This window comes from Pantherophis guttatus, chromosome 1 (genome assembly GCF_059756535.1).
Source record: "Pantherophis guttatus breed Tessera chromosome 1, ASM5975653v1, whole genome shotgun sequence".
In the NCBI taxonomy this organism is placed as follows: domain Eukaryota; kingdom Metazoa; phylum Chordata; class Lepidosauria; order Squamata; family Colubridae; genus Pantherophis; species Pantherophis guttatus.
The window spans coordinates 19,940,239-19,963,970 of record NC_142063.1 but is presented as its reverse complement, the minus strand read 5'-3'; the positions used below and the strand labels follow the sequence as shown (position 1 = coordinate 19,963,970).

General features: G+C 44.2%; 3 protein-coding genes across 4 annotated transcripts in view; 1 reads left to right on the top strand and 2 right to left on the bottom strand.

Annotated features, from left to right (window-relative positions):
* Positions 1-4,649, top strand: part of TBXA2R (thromboxane A2 receptor) — a 53,641-nt gene extending 48,992 nt beyond the window's left edge. For both annotated transcript variants that reach the window (XM_034437768.3, XM_060694459.2), the window contains one exon: positions 1,546-4,649. In XM_034437768.3, coding sequence (XP_034293659.1) covers positions 1,546-1,815 — 270 coding nt within the window. In that variant the 3' untranslated portion in view covers positions 1,816-4,649. The remainder of the gene's footprint in view (positions 1-1,545) is intronic.
* Positions 4,650-7,259: 2,610 nt separating this feature from the next.
* On the bottom strand, positions 7,260-8,959 carry LOC148116345 (uncharacterized). Its single transcript, XM_087894178.1, has one exon. The coding sequence runs from the start codon at positions 8,460-8,462 to the stop codon at positions 7,557-7,559; it is 906 nt and encodes a 301-aa protein (XP_087750304.1). The 5' UTR covers positions 8,463-8,959; the 3' UTR covers positions 7,260-7,556.
* A 2,478-nt stretch (positions 8,960-11,437) lies between these two features.
* On the bottom strand, positions 11,438-22,811 carry GIPC3 (GIPC PDZ domain containing family member 3). The gene is made up of 6 exons (XM_034437769.3): positions 22,415-22,811; positions 20,380-20,565; positions 19,489-19,669; positions 14,492-14,604; positions 13,519-13,600; positions 11,438-12,647 (listed from the first exon to the last, which is right to left on the bottom strand). The coding sequence occupies exons 1-6, from the start codon at positions 22,718-22,720 to the stop codon at positions 12,496-12,498; spliced, it is 1,020 nt and encodes a 339-aa protein (XP_034293660.1). The 5' UTR covers positions 22,721-22,811; the 3' UTR covers positions 11,438-12,495.
* Between the last annotated feature and the right edge of the window lie 921 nt (positions 22,812-23,732).

Sequence of the window (23,732 nt, the reverse complement as noted above, 5' to 3'; positions counted from 1 at the left end):
TGCGCGGCGAACCGGTGGTAAAATTATGTGAAACCCACCTCTGACCAAAATGTTAATCACACGACTGTGGGGATACCGTGATGTATGATTACCAATTATAAACCATTTTTTTCAGTGTGTTGTAACAACAGTTGCTAAATAAATGGTTGTAAGTCGAGGGCTACCTGTATTACACATGCATTTTGATTTGGGTCCCTGTACTCAGCATGGTTGATTCTAAGGTGGTACAGTGTGTGTACCAGAAAGAGAGAGAGAGGGAGAGGGGGAGAGAGAGGGAGAGGGGGAGAGAGAGAGGGAGAGGGGGAGAGAGAGAGAGAGAGGGAGAAGGGGAGAGAGAGAGAGAGGGGGAGAGGGGGAGAGAGGGAGAGGGGGAGAGAGAGAGGGAGAGGGGGAGAGAGAGAGAGAGAGAGGGAGAAGGGGAGAGAGAGAGAGAGGGAGAGGGGGAGAGAGAGAGAGAGAGAGGGAGAGGGGGAGAGAGAGAGAGAGAGAGGGAGAAGGGAAGAGAGGGAGAGGGGGAGAGAGGGGGGGGAGGGACCTTTCTGACTCTACCCCTTCCCACATCTCTCTTCTCATCGACATATAATTTTTATTGAAATTTTTTTGCACAAATAAAAGTAACATGAAAACATCTAAAGCAGAATGTTAATAAGAAAGATGAAAGAAAAAAATGCAGAAAAGAAAAAACGATATTACCCAAAAGAAGCACCATCCAGTTTTCTTTGCAGCACTTACAAGCAAGCTTATTTTCTCCCTCTCCCTTTAAAGTTTCTATGCATATTTCCCCTCTCCTCATATTCAACCTTTTTTTTTTTAATTAACAAAAATCACCCAGGTCATTTTTAAACCGTTTCAGCAAAAAAAAAAAAAATAATAATAAAAAAAAACCATCAAGGGTTTTCAATCTTTTATGAAAGCACTTATTATTTCACACATGGTTAAACAAATTTATTTTATATTCTTTCCTCCTAGGCAATCTTCCAATACCAAGTTTCCCAACCTTGGCAACTTTAAAACATGTGGACTTCAACTCCCAGAATTCCCCAGCCAGCCATTCCACATGCTGGTTGGGGAATTCTGGGAGTTGACATCTACATGTCTTAAAGTTGCTAAGTTTGGGAAACCCAATTCTAATAAATCAGGGGTGTCAAACTCGCGGCCTGTGGGCCAGATGCGTCACATGCTGGCCACACCCACCCCTGGTTTAGCAAAGGGGGGGAGTCACGATGTGTCACATGATGACAAAGTGACGCCACGAGTTTGACACCCCTGTGATAGATGTTTCTTTGGGCAAAGTTAACTTGGTGTTGCATAGTAGTGGGTTTCACTTACCTTCACTACCGGTTGGAACTGTGAGCATGCGTGCGTGCTTGCTTCGCTCACGCGTGACGCTTCTGCACATGCGCAGTGCGTTCATGATTACGTCCGGATGGAGCCTCCCGCCGCCGCAGCTACCGGTTCGCCCGAACTGGGGTGAACCGGTAGAAACCCACCACTGGTATTGAAATATTGTTGTATCTCTTGTTATCCCATCTTTCTCTTCTCCAGATACTCATTCTCCAGACAGCCCTTCAAGAGCCCCCTTCTAACCTGCCTTCCAATCAGATCCCAGAGGACACCGAGAAGTTGCTGCTCATCTACCTCCGGGTGGCCACTTGGAACCAGATTCTCGATCCCTGGGTCTACATCCTCTTCCGCCGAGCGGTACTGAGACGCATCTACCCCAGCTTCAAGAGCAGGCCTTCTATTGTCTCTCTCTACCCGGTGCTCAATCCATCCCTACGGAGGAAATTTACTCAGGAATCGGTGTTCCAGTAGCAAGATCTTGTGTTGAGCCCGAGGAAGGTCCAGCTCATAGGATTCCCTCTTTAACAGGGCAAGAGAGCTCTTGAGTGCTATGCTTTACCGGTAGTCCTCAACTTACGACCAACAATTAGGCCCGAAATTTCCATTGCTATGCAAGACAGTTGTTAAGTGAGTTTTTTGCCCCATTTTATGATGCTTCTTGCCACAGTTGTTAAGCGAATCACCGTAATTGTTCAATTAGCAACACAGTTGTTAAGTGAACCTGGCTTCCCCACTGAATTTGCTTGTCAGAAAGTCGTAAAAGAAGTCATATGATCCCGGGACACTACAACCGACATAAATACATGCCGGTTGCCAAGTAACCAAATTTTGATCACGTGACCATGGGGATGCTGCAGGGGTCGAATAAGTGTGAAAAATTATCATAAATCACTTTTTTCAGTGCCACTGTAACTTTGAACAGTCACTAAATAAATGGTTGTAAGTCGAGGACTACCTGATCTATACTGCTTGATAGTCTGCATTGGGGTAAAGACCCTGGGAGTGTACTATGATTTATCTCTAAGCTACAGTATAAGTATAAGGGCCGTGGTTAGAATGCAGTACTGCAGGCTACTTCTGCTGACTGCTGACTGCCGGCTGCCTGCAATTTGGCAGTTCAAATCTCACCAGGCTCACCAGATTCACTCAGCCTTCCATCCTTCTGAGGTCGGTAAAATGAGGAGTCAAATTCTTGGGATAAGTATGCTGACTCTGTAAACCGCTTAAAGAGGGCTGTAAAGCACTGTAAAGTGGTATATAAGTCTAAGTGCTATTGCTATTGCTATTGTCGACGTTCCGAGTAATGAACCCAACCAACCCAGCAACTCTTGAGACTTTCAGCTTTCTCAAAGAACTGCTTTATTGAGTACATCATATCAGCACTTTTGAAATGCGAAAACCAGCTCTGGTTATTTCCCGCGCTTTCAGTATAGTTCAAGAATAGACACACACCCTCCCTCCTTGTCACTGGTCATATTGTCCAAATACATGTTCTGGCGTCTGTTTGGTAACCTCTTCCAGTCTCTGGCCGGCACCTGTTGGGATGACCTTTGTTCCAGTGAAATGTAAAATATCTTACTACCGGTTCTGTGGGCATGGCTTGGTCGGGGGTAATGTGATTGGGTGGGCGTGACCAACTTTTTTTTTTTTTTTTTACTTTTAAAAGCATTTTTTCTACAACTTCTTCGGCTGAACAGGTTGTAGAAAAAATGCTTTTAAAAGGCTCTGACCATCCCAGCTGAGCCGCACGATCATCAGAGGCTTTTTTTTGTTACTTTTAAAAGCATTTTTTCAGGCAAAGAGGTTGTAGAAAAAATGCTTTTAAAAGTAACAAAAAAAAAAGCCTCTGATGATTGCGCGGCTCAGCTGGGCATGGGGTGGGGGTGGGGGCAGGGATTTTTGCTACTGGTTCTCCGAACCACCCGCCGCCATCACTACCAGATCAGAGCATTTCACCCCTGCTTGATTCCACGAGATAGTAAGGTGTTGATGTCTGGTCTGACATTCCAGAGCGCCTTCCTCCTCCCCACCCCTGCCCAAAGTCTATCAAGCAGAGAAACGGTGAAAATGGCTGCGACAGGCCCAATCCGTTTCAAAGTTGAGAGCTATTCCATTGGATGTGGCCTTTCAGCTCCAGAAGCTCCCGCCATGGTACAACCCATAGCCCCAAATATAGCATGTAGCTTCACATTGGAATCTTTCCAAGAGTAGGAAGGACAGTTCTTCAGAATAGGAAGATACAAGTAGTCCTCAAATTACGACTGGTAGTTTAGTGACCGCTTGAAGTTCCAGCCCCCACAGCCACCCCAAAAGCTGCTTACAATCCAATTCCAAAGTTCTGCAAATTGCCATAAGGGCGGCCCCCACCTCTTGCAGTCACTTGACTGCATTTGGGACGCAACTGGGCCGCCCTTATGGCAGTTTGCAGTACCCCGCAGTCACTTAGCCGTGATTTGCGATGGTTTTGCCAGATTTCCAGCAAAACTTAGCCCATAGCAAAACAATGGATTCACTTAAAAACCACCATGGAAAAAAGTCCTAAAACTTGGTCTGGTTACCTAGTGACCCGCTTTATGTCCATCATGACTTACAACTGTACGGGTAGTCCTCAACCTACGACCACAATTGAGCCACAATTAATTGAGTTATTAAGTGAGAAATTTGTGAAGTGAATTTTGCCCCATTTTACAACTTCTCTTGCCACATTTGTTAAGTGAATCCCTGCCGTTGTTAAATTAGTAACCCGGTTGTTAAGTGAATCTGGCTTCTCCGTTGACTTTGCTTGTCAGAAGGTTGCAAATGGTGATTATGTGACTCCGGGACACTGCAACCGTCATAAATGTGAGTCAGTTGTCAAGCATCCAAATGTAAATCACATGACCATGGAGATGCTGCAACGGTCACCAGTGTGAAAAATGGTCGTAAGTCACTTTTTTCAGCGCTGTTGTAACTTCGGTCACTAAGCAGAATGTTGTAAGTCAAGGACTGCCTGTAATTTCCAGGCTCAATTATGGTCGTAATTCCAGGATTACCTGTAGTTTGGCAACCTGACGCAGGTGAAGAGAAGGAGCCAGTTTTTAAGCAGAAAGTTGGTCTTACATTCTGTAAACCACCTTGAGTCACCATGGGCGAATAGGTGGCAATATAAATTCAATAAATAAATAAATAAAGTTAATGGGGAAATTGATCCCTAGAGGGATTTCAGAGGAGACGACTAAATGCAGGATGACCAGGGCAATTCAAAATGCATGGATTTATTCAAAAGAAACGATTGTTGCAGTAATAAATCCTGTGGCAGTATACAATATACTTGTGATCGTCGTTTTTGGGATCCTTTCACTATCCTGGCAAGCTGGATTTCGAAGCATTGGAAAATTACTGTGGATATTCCCAGTTTAGTCTGCCCCAAGCAATCCCTATATCCAGACTGAAGCAAAGGAGCACATCACTCAGTTCAGCCAGCAAAAATTTAAAAAGCTTGATGTTTATTTATTTAATAAGCATCAGCTAAATTTAAAAAAAAATTTTTTTAAAGCCTCAGCTAGCTGGCCAAATCTGGATAAAAGGCAACTCAATGCAGTTATTCTCTTCTAAGGACATGACTAATACGTTTATGGAGATTCTCAGTCATTCAGATCATGGTTGTCCCAAAGGTGCTTTTTCAAGAGGCAGTTGGACTTTCTGGTTTTTCTTTGGAGACATTTTACTTCTCATCCAAGAAGCTTCTTCAGCTCTGAGCAATAGGCAAGAATTTACCTGATCTACATAAAAAGGTAAAGGTTCCCCTCACACATATGTGCTAGTTGTTCCTGACTCTAGGGGGCAGCGCTCATCTCCGTTTCAAAGCCGAAGAACCAGCGCTGTCCGGAAATGTCTCTGTGGTCATGTGGCTGGCATGACTAAATGCCAAAGGCGAACGGAACGCTGTTACCTTCCCACCAAAGGTGGTCCCTATTTTTCTACTTGCATTTTTTACATGCTTTCAAACTGGTAGGTTGGCAGAAGCTGGGACAAGTAACAGGAGCTCACCCCGTTACGCGGCACTAGGGATTCGAACCGCTGAACTGCTTACCTTTCGATCGACAGGCTCAACGTCTTAGCCACTGAGCCACCGAGTCCCTTCTGATCTACACACATATCTATATATATTCACATGCATAGAAGTTTCCAAAGGCACTAGATGTAATACTGTAAATCAAGGGTGTCTAACCTTGGCAACTTTAAGACTTGTGGATTTCAACTCCCAGAATTCCCCAGCCAGCCATGTAGGGAGTAAACTTTGGTTACTCCAGTCCTAATCCCTTTATGAACATAATAGAGCAAAACAGAGATGGAAAGGAGGAGAAGAGGCGATCCCTCCTGTATTCTGTACCTTGAAGGAAACATTTTGGTAGATATACTCCAGAAAAAGAAAAACTTTAGAAGCTTCAAGGTAGAGCTGTTTTAGGTGGAGTGTTTCACTTTCATGGAGTGAAGTTTGGGGACAGGAAAGAATAGCTGTCAAAGAAGAGTTGGGAAGTATTGAGAGAGTTATAAATGGCAGATATATTTTGGAATCTGTCATAAATTCCATCCATGATGCAGAGGAACTTAAAAGTGTCCTGAAGTGTCCATAACAAATTGTATATAAAGAGCCAACTGTACAGTGTTCAAACAGTAAATATAAGTGTTAGGTTCTTGTTACTGTGATTTAATTCAAGGTGTTGGTTATTACCTTTAAAGCCCTACATGGCTCAGGGCCAGGTTATCTTCGAGACCGTCTTCTGCCGCATGGCTCCCAGCGACCGGTAAGATCCCACAGAATTGGTCTCCTCCGGGTCCCGTCAGCTAAACAATGTCGGCTGGCGGGCCCGCAGGGGAGGGCCTTCTCTGTGGCTGCCCAGCTCTCTGGAACCAGTTACCTCCTGAGGTCCGGACCATCTCCACCCTATTGGCCTTCCGAAAAGCGGTGAAGACCTGGCTTTTCTGGCAGGCCTGGGGCCGTTGATCTCGCTCTTGTGATCTGGCAAGATCCAGCCATGAATGGTGTGAATGAGTTTTTAATGTTTTTAATTTTTCAATGTCTTTTTATAATGATTTTTTAAATGTATTGTGAGTCGCCCTGAGTCTTCGGAGAGGGGCGGCATATAAATTTAATTAATTAATTAAATTTAAAAACCTAGTTTTCAAAGACTTAATCATCCACATGTCCTATGAACCATGACATGGATGTTACCCAATACCCTGTTTCCCCTAAAATCAGACATCCCCTGATAATAAGACCAATCGGGCTTTTGAGCCCATGCGCTAAAAATAAGCCCCCCAGAAAATAAGCCCTCCCTGAAAATAAGCCCTCCCCGAAAATATTTAAATGCATGCACAGCCGGTCCCCACCATTTCCTCTGGTTAGGGTTAGGGAGAAAGAGCTGGAAATCAGGTAAGATGGCAAGAGGAGCCCCATCTTGCTCAACACGCCCCAAAGTAATAAGACATCCCCAAAAATAAGGCCAAGCACTTATTTCGGGGTTCAAAAAAATATAAGACAGGCTCTTATTTTCGGGGAAACACAGTACTTCCTTTTATCTGCTGTGACTTCATGCTGTTTGCTTAGCTAGCAGATAGCCACAGCTGAGCAATTAACCTTAGTGGCTTCAGTTTTAAAGTAGCGTTTGTCCTTTTCTCCCAATACTGTCAGGTCTTACACAGGCCCCTTATATCCATGGGTTTAATGCTATTATGAAAAAGTGCTAGACTTTATAAACACAATAAAGTAGATTGTGGAGTCCCTTGGTGTTCCCTAAATGTGGTCGTTTGCTTGTAGATGTCTCATTAGGGCACTGATGGTGTTACCTAGTTAGGTAATCAGACGTCTGCAAGCAGAGGAAAATGAAGTGAGGCTCATTCCATGACATATATTAATGAAATACTGCAAAAGAAGCGGTTTTTAAAAATATTTTTAATTATTTCTTTTTTTTATAATTTTTATTTTTGATTGTCTTTAATTAAGCAAAAGCCAAAAGAAGAAACAAGAAAACAATACAAAAAAAAAAAAAGATAGGGCCAACAATAGAAAAAAGATCTATATACATATATCTAGGGATTATATGTTTCCAACCCTGGAGACCAAGACACAGAATCCATTTTTGCTGTCCACCAAATTCAATTATCAGGTATGCTCTTCTACTTGCATCCTAGGGAGTAAGTCAAGGAAGAGAGAGAGAGAATTTCATTTCTCAAAATGGTAAAAGGCCATCGTTTCTCTGTACAAGATACGGGGAGAAATGGTGCACAAGTTTCTCAATGCTCTGGTCACTCAGGAGCACCACAAGTGTCTCAGAGATGAACAACGGATTAAAAAAGTGAGTGTATGCCAAGACAAGGCCAAGGATTAGACAGCAGCCAAACAGCAACATCATCAGCATTTTGGCTGCCACCCATAACCAACGCAGAAACTTCCTTTCCTTTGACCCATCCTGGGCCACTCCCACCAGCCTGGCTTCCACAAGTTCATGCATCAGGATGCCCGTTGGCACCTGGTTCTCCTGGTCCAGCCGCATAAACGTGGCCTGCTGCACGCAGAGATCTTGTTGGTTCTGCAGGTCTTTGATGCGGTTCCTCAGGTGTTCTCTGGCTCTCTGAATAGCCGTGACTTTCTCCTTCAGTTGGCCGGATTGGGTTTTCTCCACGCAGTAGTTGTGCTCCATCTCAGACAGTTTATCCTCCAGGTTACGCAGGTACTTGTGAACCTCCGACGGAAGGTTCTGCATCTCCTTGAGGTCATTCTCGTGGGTAGGTTTGTCATGTTTGTAGACGGCCACTTGGCTGGTGACCTCGTGCATTTCCTGGTTGAGGTCGTTGTTGGCTGTCACCAAAGACTTGTTCTGCAGCGCTAATTCGTGGATCGCCATGTTGACGTGATCCAAACTTTCTCTGATGTCCTCCACAGTTTTCTGCAGGTGTTCCATGGAGGACTTAAGGTGATTCACTGTCTCCCGAAGACACTTATGCTGCTCTTTGATGTATTCCTTGTCTCGGAGAAACTCCTGGTTCTCGGAGTCCAAGCTGGCTATGTTCTCTCTCAGCTCCTCTACCTGGAGACGGAGATTCCTATTGCTTGCCGAGAGATCCTCCAATGACATTGTCTGCTTTTTCTGATCTTGCCCCCTTTTTTAAATAAATACTAAATAAAATAATTTTGGAGTCGCTTTTCTTCCGATCCAGGTATTTTGAACTGGGTCTTGCGGTGCTGCTGTCCAAAAGAATCAACAGTGCTAGAAATGTTGACATTTGCCATGGCAACCTCCAGCCAATGAGGTTAAGAGAAGCCCATGATGTCATTAAGAATGGCTGCTTTGGCTTCGACGTGGAGTTTGGAAAAAAACAACAACAGTCATGCTACACATCAGGGCCTGGCCCTTTAATTCATTAGTAAATTATTAAACAGGTTTTTGCAAGTGAGACATGCATTAACTTCAACCAAATCTAGTCCATCTGAATTGCTTTGTGTAGGCTTTGTTACAAGCCAGCTCTATCATGCTAACTGAGGGATTCTGGGAATTGGAGTCCACAGGTTGTAAAGGGGCCATAGTTGCCCACCTCCGACCCAGACAACCCCCAAAGATGGCCGGCTCAGGAATAGTCCTACACATCCAATACCAACCATCTTTAGGGGTTTCTGCAGATCAGGGGTAAGCAACCATGGTCCCTTTATGACCTGTGGACTTCAACTTCCAGCATTCCTAGACCAGCATGGCAGTTGAATTCAATTCTGGGAGTTGAAGTCCACAGGCTGCAAAGGGGCCACAGCTGCCCACCTCCGACCCAGAAAAACCCCCAAAGATGGCTGGCTCAGGAATAGTCCTACACATCCAATACCAACCATCCTTAGGGGCATATTAACATTAATATTTAATTAAAAATATTTTTAATTATTTCAAAAACAAACTGACAGACATAAACAAAATTGCATATAAAACACAAACACATAATTATCATGTCAGAGTGGGTGAGAGGATTATATATATTGTGCTTAGACATGGAGTATGAAATAGCTTAGAAAAAAAAATAACAGAAGATAAGAAAAAGGAAAGGAAACACAGTGAAAACTTGTTTACACCAATAATTTAATTTACTTTATCAAATTTCTATGCCGCCCAACTCCCAAGGGACTCCTCCATGCCTTCCTATCGTCACAAATCATCTTTGTTCCCAATATCCATAGAGCACTTCATACACCACCATTTTTTCTTTAAATTTTTCTACTCTCTCTTTTTGAGGCTCTCAGCAAGATCAGCCCGCCACCCAAACTCCTTTCTCGGATCCTTCATTTTGATTCATTCTTCCATCTTCATTTCTTCGCCTTCCATAACTAAACCACTTCAATGTAATTCTTCTATTCTGACCACTCCCTTTGGTGTGGTCCCCAGTCATCCTGATCCGGTAGTGATGGCGGCGGGTGGTTCGGAGAACCGGTAGCAAAAATCCCTGCGCCCTCCCCGCCACCATGCCCAGCTGAGCTGCACAATAATCAGAGGCTTTTTAAAAAACTTTTAAATGCATTTTTTCTACAACCTCTTCCGATGAAAAAATGCTTTTGAAAGTAAAAAAAAAAGCCTCTGATGATCGCGTGGCTCAGCTGGGATCGTCAGAGGCTTTTCAAAGCATTTTTTTCTGCAACCTCTTGGCCAAAGAGGTGGTAAAAAAATGCTTTGAAAAGTCTCTGATGATCCCAGCTGAGTTGCCTGATCAGCAGAGGCTTTTCAAAGCATTAGAAAAAATGCTTTGAAAAGTTAAAAAAAGAAAAAAAAAGTTGGCCACGCCCACCCAGTCACATTACCCCACCACCACCACCAAGCCACACCCACACAACGGGTAGTAACAAATTTTACATTTCACCCCTGCGTTGTAACTTTGAACTACATGAATTGTTGTAAGTTGAGGACTGCCTGTAAAATGTTTTGCCTAGTAACAAATTTTTGGCTCAGTTGTGGTCATAAATCAGGGACTACCCATACTCCTTTCAACTTTAGGTGTCTTCTACCACACCCTTCTCACATATAATCAAGTGGAATACGGGTAGCTACAAATATTCTCTTCCATTAATACTAACAATGAATCCTCGGATGATCTCCCTTTTCTTGCATATATTCAGGCAGAAATTAATTAATTATGAGTTGGAACTTGGGCATCTCTGCATAGTGAAAGGAAGTTATCCATTCCAACTCTATGAATGAGTCTATAAAATGATTGGACTTAATAGCCCAGTTATTCTCTTTGAGGCCTCCTGAAACTAATTAGGAACAAATGAAATTGTCTATGCAGGGTGAAGATTGCGTTTGCTCCAAATGGGTCTTCAAAATGACTATACGTTATATGTTGGGCAATTCATTGAAGGGTAGGTGAGGAGCCTTGCTTTCCTCAAGAGCAGAGGTGTCAAATTGGCAGCTGCGTCAGTGGGCCAGATGCGTCACGCACTAGCCACAAGGGTGAAATGCTCCGAAGTCTGCTACTGATTCGCTTTGCTACCGGTTTGCTTTGCGCACGCATGCGCTGTGCGCAGTAAAGCAGGATTTCCTGCTTTCTAGCGAATATAAATCGCACGGCACAGCTGATCATTGGCATTTTTTACTACTGGTTTGGACGAACCAGTCCAAACCTGTAGCATTTCAACCCAGTGGTGAAATCCATTTTTTTTTACTACCGGTTCTGTGGGCATGGCTTGGTGGGCATGGCAGGGGAAGGATACTGCAAAATCTCTATTCTCACCTCACTCTGGGACTAGCCAGAGATGGTATTTGCTGGTTCTCCGAACTGCTCAAAATTTCCGCTACCGGTTCTCCAGAACCTGTCAGAACCTGCTGGATTTCACCCCTGATTTCACCCCTGGTTAGACATGCCCACCCCAGCTCTGCGAAGGGAAAAACTGTTGCATTACATCATATGATGGCAATGTGATGCCATGAGTTTGACACCCGTGCTCAAGAGACTGGTCTTTGGAAGAGATTTTTCTTTTTAAAAACCAACCACCAACTAAAAAAAAAAAATTACGTAAGAAATCAAGGGTATCCTCAGGGAATAGTTAAAAAAAATCAAGAGAGTAGTTGCAACTACGAGATTGAAATTCCAATTTTTAATGGGTGTTGCATGTGTCATATTATCGTGGCTGTCCTCTTGACTTACTTCACTATGCCCTGCAGAAACCACTGTGAAGAATGATGGTTCAAATCCTTTCCGGTTACAGAACTGGACTAAAAATACCCACCTTTAAGAGAAGCTTGAAATTGCAGTGCGGTGGGTTGCCAAGAAGCTGAGAATGTTTCTCCTAGCATTCTCCTATCTATTCTGCAATTATGAGAAGCGTAACTTAAACATCTTAACCAGAGAAGATGCCATCCTGACCTGTTAACGTAGATCTACAGGCAGGGGTGGGCTTCAAAATTTTTAGCAAGGGGTTCTCTGCCCGGTTGCTGGGTGGGCATGGCCATGGTGGGCGTGGCCTAGTCGGCCTCCTATACCACGGCGGGGGGGGAAGTGTTTTTGCCCTCCCCGGGCTCCGGAGGCTTTCCTCGAGTCTCCAGGAGGGTTCCCAGGCTCTGGAGACTGGAAACGGACTTCCTGAACTTCCAGTAGGCCTGTTTTTCGCCCTCTCCAAACCTCCATGTGTGCCCTGCATTTACCTGCATCCAAAACAGGTCACATGGGGACTCCTGGGAGGGGAGGGGTGGGAGGGGCCAGCCAGGAGTGGGATTTGGGAGTTCTTCGAACTGCACAGAATCTTAGCTAGAGGTTCTCCCGAACCCCTGCGAACCCCCAGCAGCCCACCCCTGCCTACAGGATAGCAATTGTATTTTGGAATACTACTGGAAGAAGATCCCATATAGATGCTAACTAGAAGTAACCACCCAAATGGTAGTATCTCTCTGTTCCCTCCATACAGGTAAGTTCCTTCCACCCCGGTAGGAGAGCATGTGGTCATTGGTGCTACTGTCACTTCTGGAAATTTTGCAAAGGTGTCATCCTTGAGCCATGGGTGATAATTCTGGATGGAAATCCCAGATGTGGATGCCAGTGCATGCAAGATATGGAGAATTGCAGAGTGGAGAAAAGAAGAAAAGGGTGAGTGGGGTGGCAAAGAAAAGAAACAGCTTTCATTGCCCAACTCATCTCCTGAAACTACTCAGGGATTTCCCTGCTCTTGCAAACTGCAGTCCAGACCTCTGAGACAAAATCTTCCGGGAAGGCAAATTCACCCAGGAGCGAATCCAGTCCGCGAGCAAAGTCTTCAGGGCTCTGGCATTCTTTGGTGATCTCTACCATGCTTGATGCTGTGGAAAATGGGCCAGAGGTTAGGATTCAGCACAGGGATAAAACATCATTTGGAGCAAAAACATATTTGGATGTATTCTGAGTGCATTCATAAAAAGGCTGCTAGGGAGGGCTTGGCTTGTAGTGGGACACCCAGCTGAAGACAAAGCGTACTCTAGGATGCTGTTCAACATCTCAATGAGAGCCCACGGAGCCTACAGGCACTCCTGCAAATAAATATGAAGGTTTTGGCATGCTCGCTACCCAGTTAATTCAATAATTAGCCAGGATCCTTGTTTGATTATTAATTTAATCAAGAAGCCTTAATGGATACCAATCTGGTGGATGATCCACCAGTTCCATCTCCTTAAATTCAATGGAGGAGATGGGAAGCACACGGATATCCAAGGGTGCCACGTTGTCTACTTCTGGTATCGTTTTTAGACAAAATTAAGAGAAGGTTCATCAAAACCTAAAGATCCCTGTCTAGGACAGTTCTCTTTATCTCTCTTTAATTATTAGCTTCATTTCACACAAAAACATGTACGGATTGTCTTGCTGTAGCAAACTGAAAATCCATCTTCCTCAATAGCCATCCAGATTCAGCACCCTTCTCTACAGCCATGTTTTTCAACCTTGGCAACTTTAAGTTGTGGCAGACTTCAACTCCCAGAATTCCCTAGCCAGCTGGCTAGGGAATTCTGGGAGTTGAAGTCTGCACATCTTAAATTGTCAAGGTTGAGAAACACTATTCTACAATATAATTCCCCAAATTCAGAATCTGAAGGTAGGCTGTCTCCTAATCTGGAGGTCCCACCCAGGCAGTAGTGAGGGCAAGGTGAAAGGAATCACATTTTTTTTCAACCATATCATGCGTCATTCCCTACTCACCCAATTCGAGGTCACGAATGCCCATGTAGCTTTCCAATAACTCATCCATTTTTTCAGCAGCTTCCTCCTCAAACTCACTTGGCTGTGAACAGAAGGAAGGAAGGAAGGAGATCAAATGGAACTGAAATGCCAGTGTTGACAAGAACTTCAACGAGTTGCACTGGTTACCGGTGGTCCTTCGGATCCGCTTCAAGGTGCTGGTACTTACCTATAAAGCCCTGCATGGTATGGGCCTGGGGTACCTGCAAGACCACCTTCTGCCTGCCTCCCACCGCCCTGTGCGCTCACATAGGACAGCCCTCCTCCGGGTGCCATCGGCCAGACATTGTCGGCTGGTGGCACCCAGGATGAGAGTGTTCTCTGTGGGTGCACCGACCCTCAGGAATGGGTTACCCACGGGGCTCCGGATGGCCCCCAACCTCTGCTCTTTCCGCCGTGACCTGAAGACATGGCTTTTCCAACAAATTTGCCGATCTGATGGGTGATTTTTAATTGGGAGATTTTAATTGATTATTTTAGTAGCTATTTTTATTGTTTTCATCGTTTTAATTTCTGTGAACCGCCCCGAGTCCTTTGGGAGAAGGGCGGCATATAAGAAAAATAAATAAAATAAATAAATAAATAAACTTCTTGTAGTGTTTCTCAACCTTGGCGACTTTTAGATGTGTGGACTTCAACTCCCAGAATTCCCCAGATGGTTGAGGAATTTTGGGAGTTGAAGTCCACACATCTTCAAACCGCCAAGGATGAAAAACACTGGGCTGCACAGAAGCTTCAGAAGCAATGAAAATTTGGTGCCTTCTCATGACCCTTCAGAAATCCCTCCTGTTACAATTGTATCTAACAGGCATTTTCCTGAGGTGACCCCTGAGGCAATCAACTCATTTCCAACTAGCCACCAAGTTTCTTATATACAGTACTATGAGAATATGGGCACCTGGTTAATCCAATCCCTGTCCCAGAGCATACTCACTGCCTGCTCTATGGTGGCAGTGCCCGTTGCACGCAGCCGTAGTGTCTCCCTTCCGCTGCCTATTTTCTCCTCACTTGAGCTCTTGCTGCTTCGTGTCCTCTGGCTGATCATATCTACAGAGGGGAGGAGAAAAGAAGATCAAGGACTCAACATCTGGTTCAAAGACAATGGACATAACAGAATATGTCTGAGCACAACAAAACTCTTCAGCAGAATGAAAATGTTACAGAATTCACTTTTTATTTTTGCTAGAATCCCTTGAAGTTCTTGGGGGTGGAATAAAAAAATGGCTTGAAGACTAGAGGCAGTTGATTATTACACCTAGTAAAGCATCTACTAGGAAAGGAATGGCATTCCTTTGGGCCACTGGCCATATTTGGAATTTGGGGAGCATGTTATGGACACACCCACAAAAAGCCAGCTATGGAATGCAGCCATCCACACGTTATTTGCTAAGAAGACTTCTGAGATCAGTGAGGTGATGCTATCATACACATATGTTTTAGGCTAACACTTTCGTAACATGGCTAAAGGTAAAGGTAAAGGTTCGCCTCAGACATATGTGCTAGTCGTTCCCGACTCTAGGGGGCGGTGCTCATCTCCATTTCAAAGCCGAAGAGCCAGCGCTGTCCGAAGACGTTTCTGTGGTCATGTGGCCGGCATGACTAAACACCAAAGGCGCATGGAACACTGTTACCTTCCCACCAAAGGTGGTCATGTGTTAGTTAAAAAAATCTGGCTTCCTTCATTGACTTTGCTTGTTGGAAGCCAATTGGGAAGCTTATAAATGGTGATCACGTGATCCCAGGAGAGTGCAACTGTCATAAATACATGCCAGTTGCCAAATGCTTTTGATCACATGATTACGAGGATGCTGCAATAGTTGTAAGTGTGAAAACCAGTCATAAGTCACTTTACTCAGTGTTGCTGTAACTTCAGTCACTAAAAAAGTCAAGGATTTTCTGTACCAAGGGTGAAATCCAGCAGGTTCTAACAGGTTGTGGAGAGCCGGTAGCAGAAATTTTGAATAGTTCGGAGAACACCTCTGGCTGGCCCCAGAGTGGGGTGGGAATGGAGTTTTTGCAATATCCTTCCCCCGGGAGGGGGGAGGGAATGGGGATTTTGCAGTATCCTTCCCCTGGAGTGGAGTGGGAATGGAGATTTTGTAGTATCCTTCCCCTGCCACGCCCACCAAGCCACACCCACCAAGCCACACCACGCCCAAGCCACGCCTACAGAACCGGTAGTAAAAAAATTGGATTTCACCACTGGTCTGTACACATTTCCCTCACAGAAATGGAGAACTTCTAACCATACAACTCTGAGCATCCTACACTATGGACGATGTTGGCTATGACTCCTGGAAGCGGTTATCTGCCCACATTTGGGAAGCCCAGATTCCCATGCCAACCTCTTTTCATTTTAGCAACCTAAATTAGAAATGAAAACAAGAGGGTTGGTTTTTTTTCTTGCCTTTGTTACAACAGGGAATCAACTTCAATTTTGAATCAGTCTGAGATCCTAAGCCATATTTTTAACCAAAACTGAATTAAATGAAATGCATGGCTGTAAGAATCCTTGTTAAAATTCCCCGGTATGCAGTCTGGGAATTGTTCTCATCTGTGACATTCTTTCAAAATGGCCGATCAAACCATTCTGCTTATTATTATTTCGTAAGGTTACAATATACATCAGCTGCTCCTTAGGAAAGATCAAGCTCCTTGGGGAGGTGATAATATTTAAAATTTCCATCAGACAGCAGCCTGCTTTTCAAACTGCAAGGAGGATGATTTTCTGCCCTTGATCTGACTTCCTCATGTGCTAGATACAAATAAAAGGAAGAGAAAGGAAGAGATGAAGAGATGAAAACCAGGAAAAACAAAGAGGGAAACCAGGAGAGGCTTTAACCGAAACTGGATTTTTATAACATAATTGTTTTTTAAAAAATTTAAAATTTTTAAATTTTAAATTTGTCTTATGAATTTGGGGTGTTTTAAATTTTGTTTTCCGGGCCAATTATTTAATTGTATTTTAATGGTTTTTTAACATTTGTATCATATGTATTTTATTTGGCTGTTCACCGCCCTGAGTCCTTCGGGAGTAGTGCGGTATACAAATTCAATAAATCATCATCATCATCATCATCATCATCATCATTATCATCATCATCATCATCATCTAGAGCAGTTAAACAAGTTTAAGGAAATCCAAAGCTTGAAAGAACACATGAATAAAGAAGAAAATAATCCTGAACAACAAAAATCAAAGCAGCAAATAAAATGAAGACTAAAGCAAAAAATAATAATAAAGTATTTCCTGCCTCAAATAATTAAATAATGCAAGCGTCAACACTTTGGGGTAGCTTTTCATAATCATGGTGCCACTATAGACAAGACCTTGTCCCTTGTTTTCACCAATTTATCCACTGTTGAGGATGGGCTATAGCCGTGATGGCGAACCTATGTGGCACGCGGAGCCATATTGGTGGGCACGCGAGCATTGTCCTAGCTCATCTTCAGCATGCATGTGCACGCAGGCCAGCTGATTTTCTGGGCCGACCGGAAGTCGGGAAACAGGCTGTTTCCGGCCTCCAGAGGGCCTCCGGGGAATCGGGAAGGCCACGTTCACCCTCCCCAGGCTCCTAGGAAGCCTCTGGAGCCTGAGGAGGGCGAAAAACGGGCCTACCGTGCCCACCATGCCATCACGTGCTAAAAGCGGGGGGAGCATAGGGGGTTGCGCATGCATGCGCGGGGGAGCAGGGCGCATTGAATTATGAGTGTGGGCACATGCGGGCACGACTTCCCCCGCCGCTTCCCCCACTTTTGGCACATGACAGCAAAAAAGGTTAGCCATCACTGGGCTCTAGCAAAGGCCCTCTAAAAAAGATCTTAAATTACAGCAAGATTAACATGGGTTCAGGGGATTATTCAGATACTTAAAACAGTTGGGATTCTACAAATAAGAACTAGCATTATGAACTGAGACCAAAAGCAAAATGGCAACCATTACAACTGACATCTTGTTTAAATTTGAGACAGAATTGCTGATGAAGCAAGTAAGATGAGTACAGGTAGTCCTCGATTTACAATCATTCACTTAGTGACTGTTCAAAGTTACAACAGCACTGAAAAAAGTGACTTATGACCATTTTTCACACTTACGGCCATTGCAACATCCCCATGGTCATGTGATCAAAATTCAGATCCTTGGCAACTGGCATGTATTTGTGACAGTTGCCATGTCCTGAGTCACATGATCTCCTTTTGCAACCATCTGACAAGCAAAGTCACTAATTTAACAACTGCAGTGATTCACTTAACAACTGTGGCCAGCAAGGTCATAAAATGGGGCAAATGGCTCACTTAGCAACATAAATGTTGGACTCAATTGTGGGTGTGCGTGAATGACTACCTGCACAACCGGTAGTCTCTCTATCTATAGAGACTGTGGATTCTCCATCTTTGAAGGTTTTTAAGAAAACCTTTCATAGGGGATTTGATTGGTCTTCCTGCATGTTGCAGAGGATTGAACTAGATCAGGGGTGTCAAACTGGGGGCCTGCAGGCCGGATGCATCATGCGCAGGCCACGCCCACCCCAGCTCCGCAAAGGGGGGGAGGTAAATGTTGTGATGCATCACGTGACAGCAATGTGACGCCGTGAGTTTGACACCCATGAATCTGATGATCTTTGTGGTCCTTTCCAAATCTACAGTTTTATTATTCCATAATTCATTCTGTATAACTCTTTCAAACCTGTCAGCCTAGCTAATCAGCAAGAGTGCAAGAACCCCTGATCATGATTATAATCCTTTCTTTATGGCTTGTGACATCCATTGGCCTCTTCCTGAACACGGGCCTAGTGCTCTTTTGAAAGAGTGTTTAACAGGGGTGAAATGCTCCCCCCGTTCTGACCGGATCGCCTGATCCGGTAGCGATGGCGGTGGGTAGTTTGGAGAACCAGTAGCAAAAATCCCTGCCTCCCCCATGCTCAGCTGAGCCGTGCGATCATGAGAGGCTTTTTTTTTTAATTTTAAAAGCATTTTTTCTAAAACCTCTTCAGCCGAAGAGATTATTTAAAAAATGCTTTTAAAAGGCTCTGACGATCCCAGCTAAGTTGCCTGATCGTCAGAGCCTTTTAAAAGCATTTTTTTCTACAACCTCTTGGGCCGAAGAGGTTGTAAAAAAATGCTTTTAAAAGGCTCTGACGATCCCAGCTTAGCCGCACAATCATCAAAGGCTTTTTTTTTCTTTTAAAAGCAAAAAAAAATGCTTTTAAAAGAAAAAAAGCCTCTAATGATCAGGCAACTTAGCTGGGATCGTCAGAGCTTTTAAAAGCATTTTTTTACAACCTCTTTGGCTGAATAGGTTGTAAAAAAAGTGCTTTTAAAAGTAAAAAAAAAAAGTTGGCCACGCCCACCCAGTCACATTAACCCACCACCACCAAGCCACGCCCACAGAACCGGTAGTAACAAATTTTACATTTCACCACTGGTTCTTAACCCGTGTCCAAAAGAACCTGGAGAAAGACTGCAGATATGGAGAAGGGTCTAAGAAGAAGCTGAACATCTCTCTCTGTACCTCACATCTATTGGACAATGTTACAAGTGACTAAACTTGCTGTTCAACGAACCCATCAACATTGGGATCAACCATGCATTACGGAGGATTAGTCATTGTTTTTCTTGCTGGCGGAAATGCTCAGCAGGAAGGAAAAAGCAACCAAGAGAATCCGCAAATCGTTTACTTAGCTTCTTCCATACGAAAATTATAAGAACAATACCACTTGCTCTCTGGTCTCATCAATGAAACAGAAAAGACCTTGACCATCAGGGGAGAAAAACAATATTTTATACATTTATTTTTGCTGGCTCAAAAACTATTGGAGGGCATTTAAAGTGACCGACTGACTGTTCCTCAGTGATGCTGGGCTGTGATGCTATGCCTATGGTGGGACTCTGCGGTCCAGCCCTCTCTTCAGTGCTCAAATATCCACTTACCAAAAGCTCGTTTAGGCTGCACCAAGCGCAAAGTAAATGGCTGTGCCTGGGGCATCTCGCGCAACATCTTGGCAACTTCGTAGTGGCGGCATCCGACAATGGTTTGGTCATTAATGGCTTCAATGCTGTCCCCAACAGAGACCGTTGGAATGCGGTTCATTATACTACCTTCCTTAATACGCTATAAAATGGGGAAGTAGAAAAAAAGGAAGGTTTAGAAAGAGAATAATCCTGTTTATGGCCTAATGACCTTGACTGACCTTGAAAAGTGAGGCAGGAGTAGCAATTTTTCTCAGCTTTAGCAACTTGAAGATGTTTTGACTTCTATTCCCAGAATTCCCCAATGAGCATGCTAGCTGATGAATTCTTGGAGTTGAAGTCCAGATATCTTCAAGTTGCTAAGGTTGAGTAACACTGGTGACAGGGTATGGTAAAAACGTCAAAATTTTTGCAGCAGCACAAACAAAGTTCCACATATTTTTTTAAACCGGCAAAACTTTGATTGCACCATTGTGGCTGCCATTTTGATTTTTTTGACCATGCTTTGTAGACACCTCTGTAAGAAGGGTTGGACCTGCATAGTATTTGAATGAGAAACTATTAAGAAATAATGAGGAAAAGGTACAATTTTCTTTGTTGCTCTTCTCTGCACTCTTTCTAGAGTCTCCACATCTTTTTTACATCATGGCGACCAAAACTGGATCCAGTATTCCATTGCTGCACACTGCTGGCTCATATTTAAATGGTTGTCCACTAGGACTCCAAGATCCCTCTCACAGTTACTACTGTTGAGCAAGGTATCACATATGCTGTACCACATTCTACTGGAGGTAGAAACATGGCTATTGCAAATCAGCATGTCAGTCTTTTACCTTATTCCCAAAGGCCTACCTTGATGAAAGCATAACCAGCCCCATTATCTGTGATGGTGAGTCCCAGAGCATCCTCTGTTTTGGTGACCTCCACCTCCTTGGTATCACCGCGGACATGAGCGAAAATGAAGTCCTCCAAACCAATCTGGCCGCCCAGCAGTTTCTGCATATCTACTTTGTGGGTGTTCAAAGTGCAGAACAGAATCTGGAAGGAGGTGCAAATGCATTTATATTTTATATAGGGGAAAGGTCTCTGTGGAAGAAGTCAAAAGGTCAGGAAATCTGAGGGCAAAGCCCTCTTTTTGCCTGTTGCTTTTAGAAGCAGAAGTGGTACGATTAAAATGGGGAAGAAAATATGGAGTTTATACAGGCATCTTCACACTGGACTGGAAAAGACTCCCCCCACCCCCCGCATAAATGAATCTATATTTAAGATTATTCTTCCCTAGTAATGCTTATTTTTGTCCTTCCTATCACCCATCTTCTCCTGCCATAGACTGTAAACTTTGTGGGAACTGAGCTTTGCAGTTCAAATTACTCCTTAACTCCTTACTCTTCTTTAACCTGCAGGTTATTTACGGGACCGCCTACTACCACAAGCAGCCTTCCACCGGCCGGTACGCTCTCATAGAGAGGGGCTCCTCTGGGTGCCGTCAGCTAAACAATGTCGACTGGCGGCCCCCAGGGGGAGGGCCTTCTCTGTGGGGGCACCCACTATCTGGAACGAGCTCCCCCCGGAGATACGGAGGATCCCGGATCTACGCACTTTCCGCCGTGCTCTTAAGATTCTTCTATTCCAGCAAGCCAGCCTGGCCTAATTTTCTTCCCTGTTTTAAAATTCTTTTACATCGAAATTTTAATTTGTTTTAAATTACTGGGATTTTTTAATTTTAATTTTTTAATTTAATTAAATTATTTAATCTGGTTTTAATTATATCTTTTAACTTTTGTATTTATGTATTTTATTTTGTGCCTGTTCACCGCCCTGAGTCCTTCGGGAGTAGGGCGGTATATAAATCTAATAAAAGACAAAAGACAAAGACAAAGCTGAAGTTTTCATAGGCCTAAACATTGCTGACCCAGCTTTTAGTCTGCTTCCAGACACAGTGAAAGCTCTTCAGTTGCCCCTTCGTGCCTTCTCATTCCCAATCCCTCTTTGGTCCTGGAACCTGATAATTAATCATTTGTATTTTTCTCTGTTCTGTTATCCTGAGCTATTTCATGGTCTTTTTCCCTGGACTCCTTTGTTGTTTCTTATGTGTAATACTTGAAGTATTTTTCAGAATATCTATACAAAAATACCTCTCTTCTGGCAAGATGCTGAGCATTTCATCTTGTTACCATATATTCTTAATGGGATGCTTGCTGCATCAGCACACTGTACCTTCCTTCCTCTCCTCTTTCTTTCCTCCCTTCTGCCCTTCCTTCCTTCCTTCCTTCCTTCCTTCCCTCCTTCCTCCTCCCCTTCCTTCTTTCCTTCCTTCCTCCCCTTCCTTATCTCCTTCCTTCCTCTTCCCATTTTCCTTGCTTCCTTTCTTCCTTCCTTCTTCCCTCCCTCCCAGTAACACAGTAATATACAGAGCCTTGGTAGTACAGTGGTCTAAGGCACCCTGTTATTAAACTGGTTATTAAGACCAGATGCCTGCAATTACTGCAGGTTCGAATCTCGCCAAGGCTCAAGGTTGACTCAGCCTTCCATCCTTTCTAAGGTAGGTAAATTGAGGACCCAGTTTGTGGGGGCAATAAGCTGACTTTGTATAAATATACAAAAGGATGAAAGCTATTGCTTAACGCATTGTAAGCAGCCCTGAGTCTCCAGAGAAGGGCAGCATATAAATCAAATTTTTTTAAAAAAAGAAAAAAAATATAGACTACAGTACAGCCACGCTGAACATCTAACTACCCATCATGGGCATTGGAGCCTGGTCTCCTTGCCTAATGCTTTGGTGAATCTTTTCCAGTGCCAAGGACCAGGCCACCCACTTGGCTGAAAGGCTGAGAGCCAAGCCCTTTCCTTCAATGCTTCCAGCACACTAAGCGGCCCCCTTCCTTACCTCTGTTGAGGAGATGTCAAAGACCTCTGCAATTTTGGCATAGAGCTCCTTAACACTGGTGAACCCTTCAATCTTGGCAGTGGGGCTTCCGTGAGCCAGCTGGGTGTGGAAGATGAGCCGAGGCCGCACCCGGGGTGGCGGCTGGGGTGGTCTTGGAACTGCGCCATTCTGGCCCCGAGCACCTCTTCCCCCTTCTGCAGCAGGCTGAGAGCCTCCAGACTCCTGGGCCACACCGTTTTCCATGGGGGACCCCTTCTGCTGCTTTCTGTTGTCTTTCTTGCACTGCTTTCCAGACTTCCGCAGCATTGAGATGCCAGGTGTTTGAACAAAGGGGACGATGGCCTCGATTAAATTATTGATGTTGCAGGTGGAACAGAAAAGCTGTAAGGTGATCCCCGCTTTGGTTCTGCTACTTGGAAACCCAATCTCCCACCTTCCAGTAGACAGTTCAGTTTGGTGAGCTGCACCTGTTCCACTGCCCAGTCACAGGAGACACACATGCAGGAAACTGCAGGAGAAAAAATGCCCAGTCCTGACGCACACGAGCTTGCAAACTATTTCTGTCTCTGGGCATTTGCAGATGCTATCAGTTTCTCTAGGGAATACAGATGTTTTGCTGGTATACCTGGAGCACATGAGGCCCAGTTGCTCACTTCTTTTATTTATGGAAAAACAATTTGTGCCCGATTTTCTCAGATTCACTGTTGAGATTGTTAAATGTCTGTTGTTTTCCCATTACACGTAGTCCTTGAATTACAACCTATTGCTTAGCGACTATTTAAAATTAGACAGATACCTGCCCCTTATGACCCAGTTCCGAAGTTCTGATGGCCAAACCCCCTCCATATGGTCATGTGATTAATTTTGAGCATTTGATAACTGGCCCTCATTCTCAGCCACCCAGATTAGATGAGAAGAGTTGCCATACAAATCAAATCAATAAGAACAGCAGCAGCCCAGGCATGTAGTATGTTGTGCAAGTACAGGAACTGTGTTTTTGCTAGCCCCAAATTTGAAAATATTCTGAGGGAATCAACAAAGCACACATATTTTCTTGAATTGGTGAGCTGGTTACTGGGCAGAAATCTAAGTAGATATCTCAAATTCACTCCATAGCAGGGATGAAATCCAGCAGGTTCTGACAGGTTCTGGAGAACCGGTAGCGGAAATTTTGAGTAGTTCAGAGAACCGGCAAATGCCACCTCTGGCTCGCCCAAGAGTGGGGTGGGAATGGAGATTTTGCAGTATCCTTTCCCCAGGAGTGGGATGGGAATGGAGATTTTGCAGTATCCTTACCCTGCTACACCCACCAAGCCAT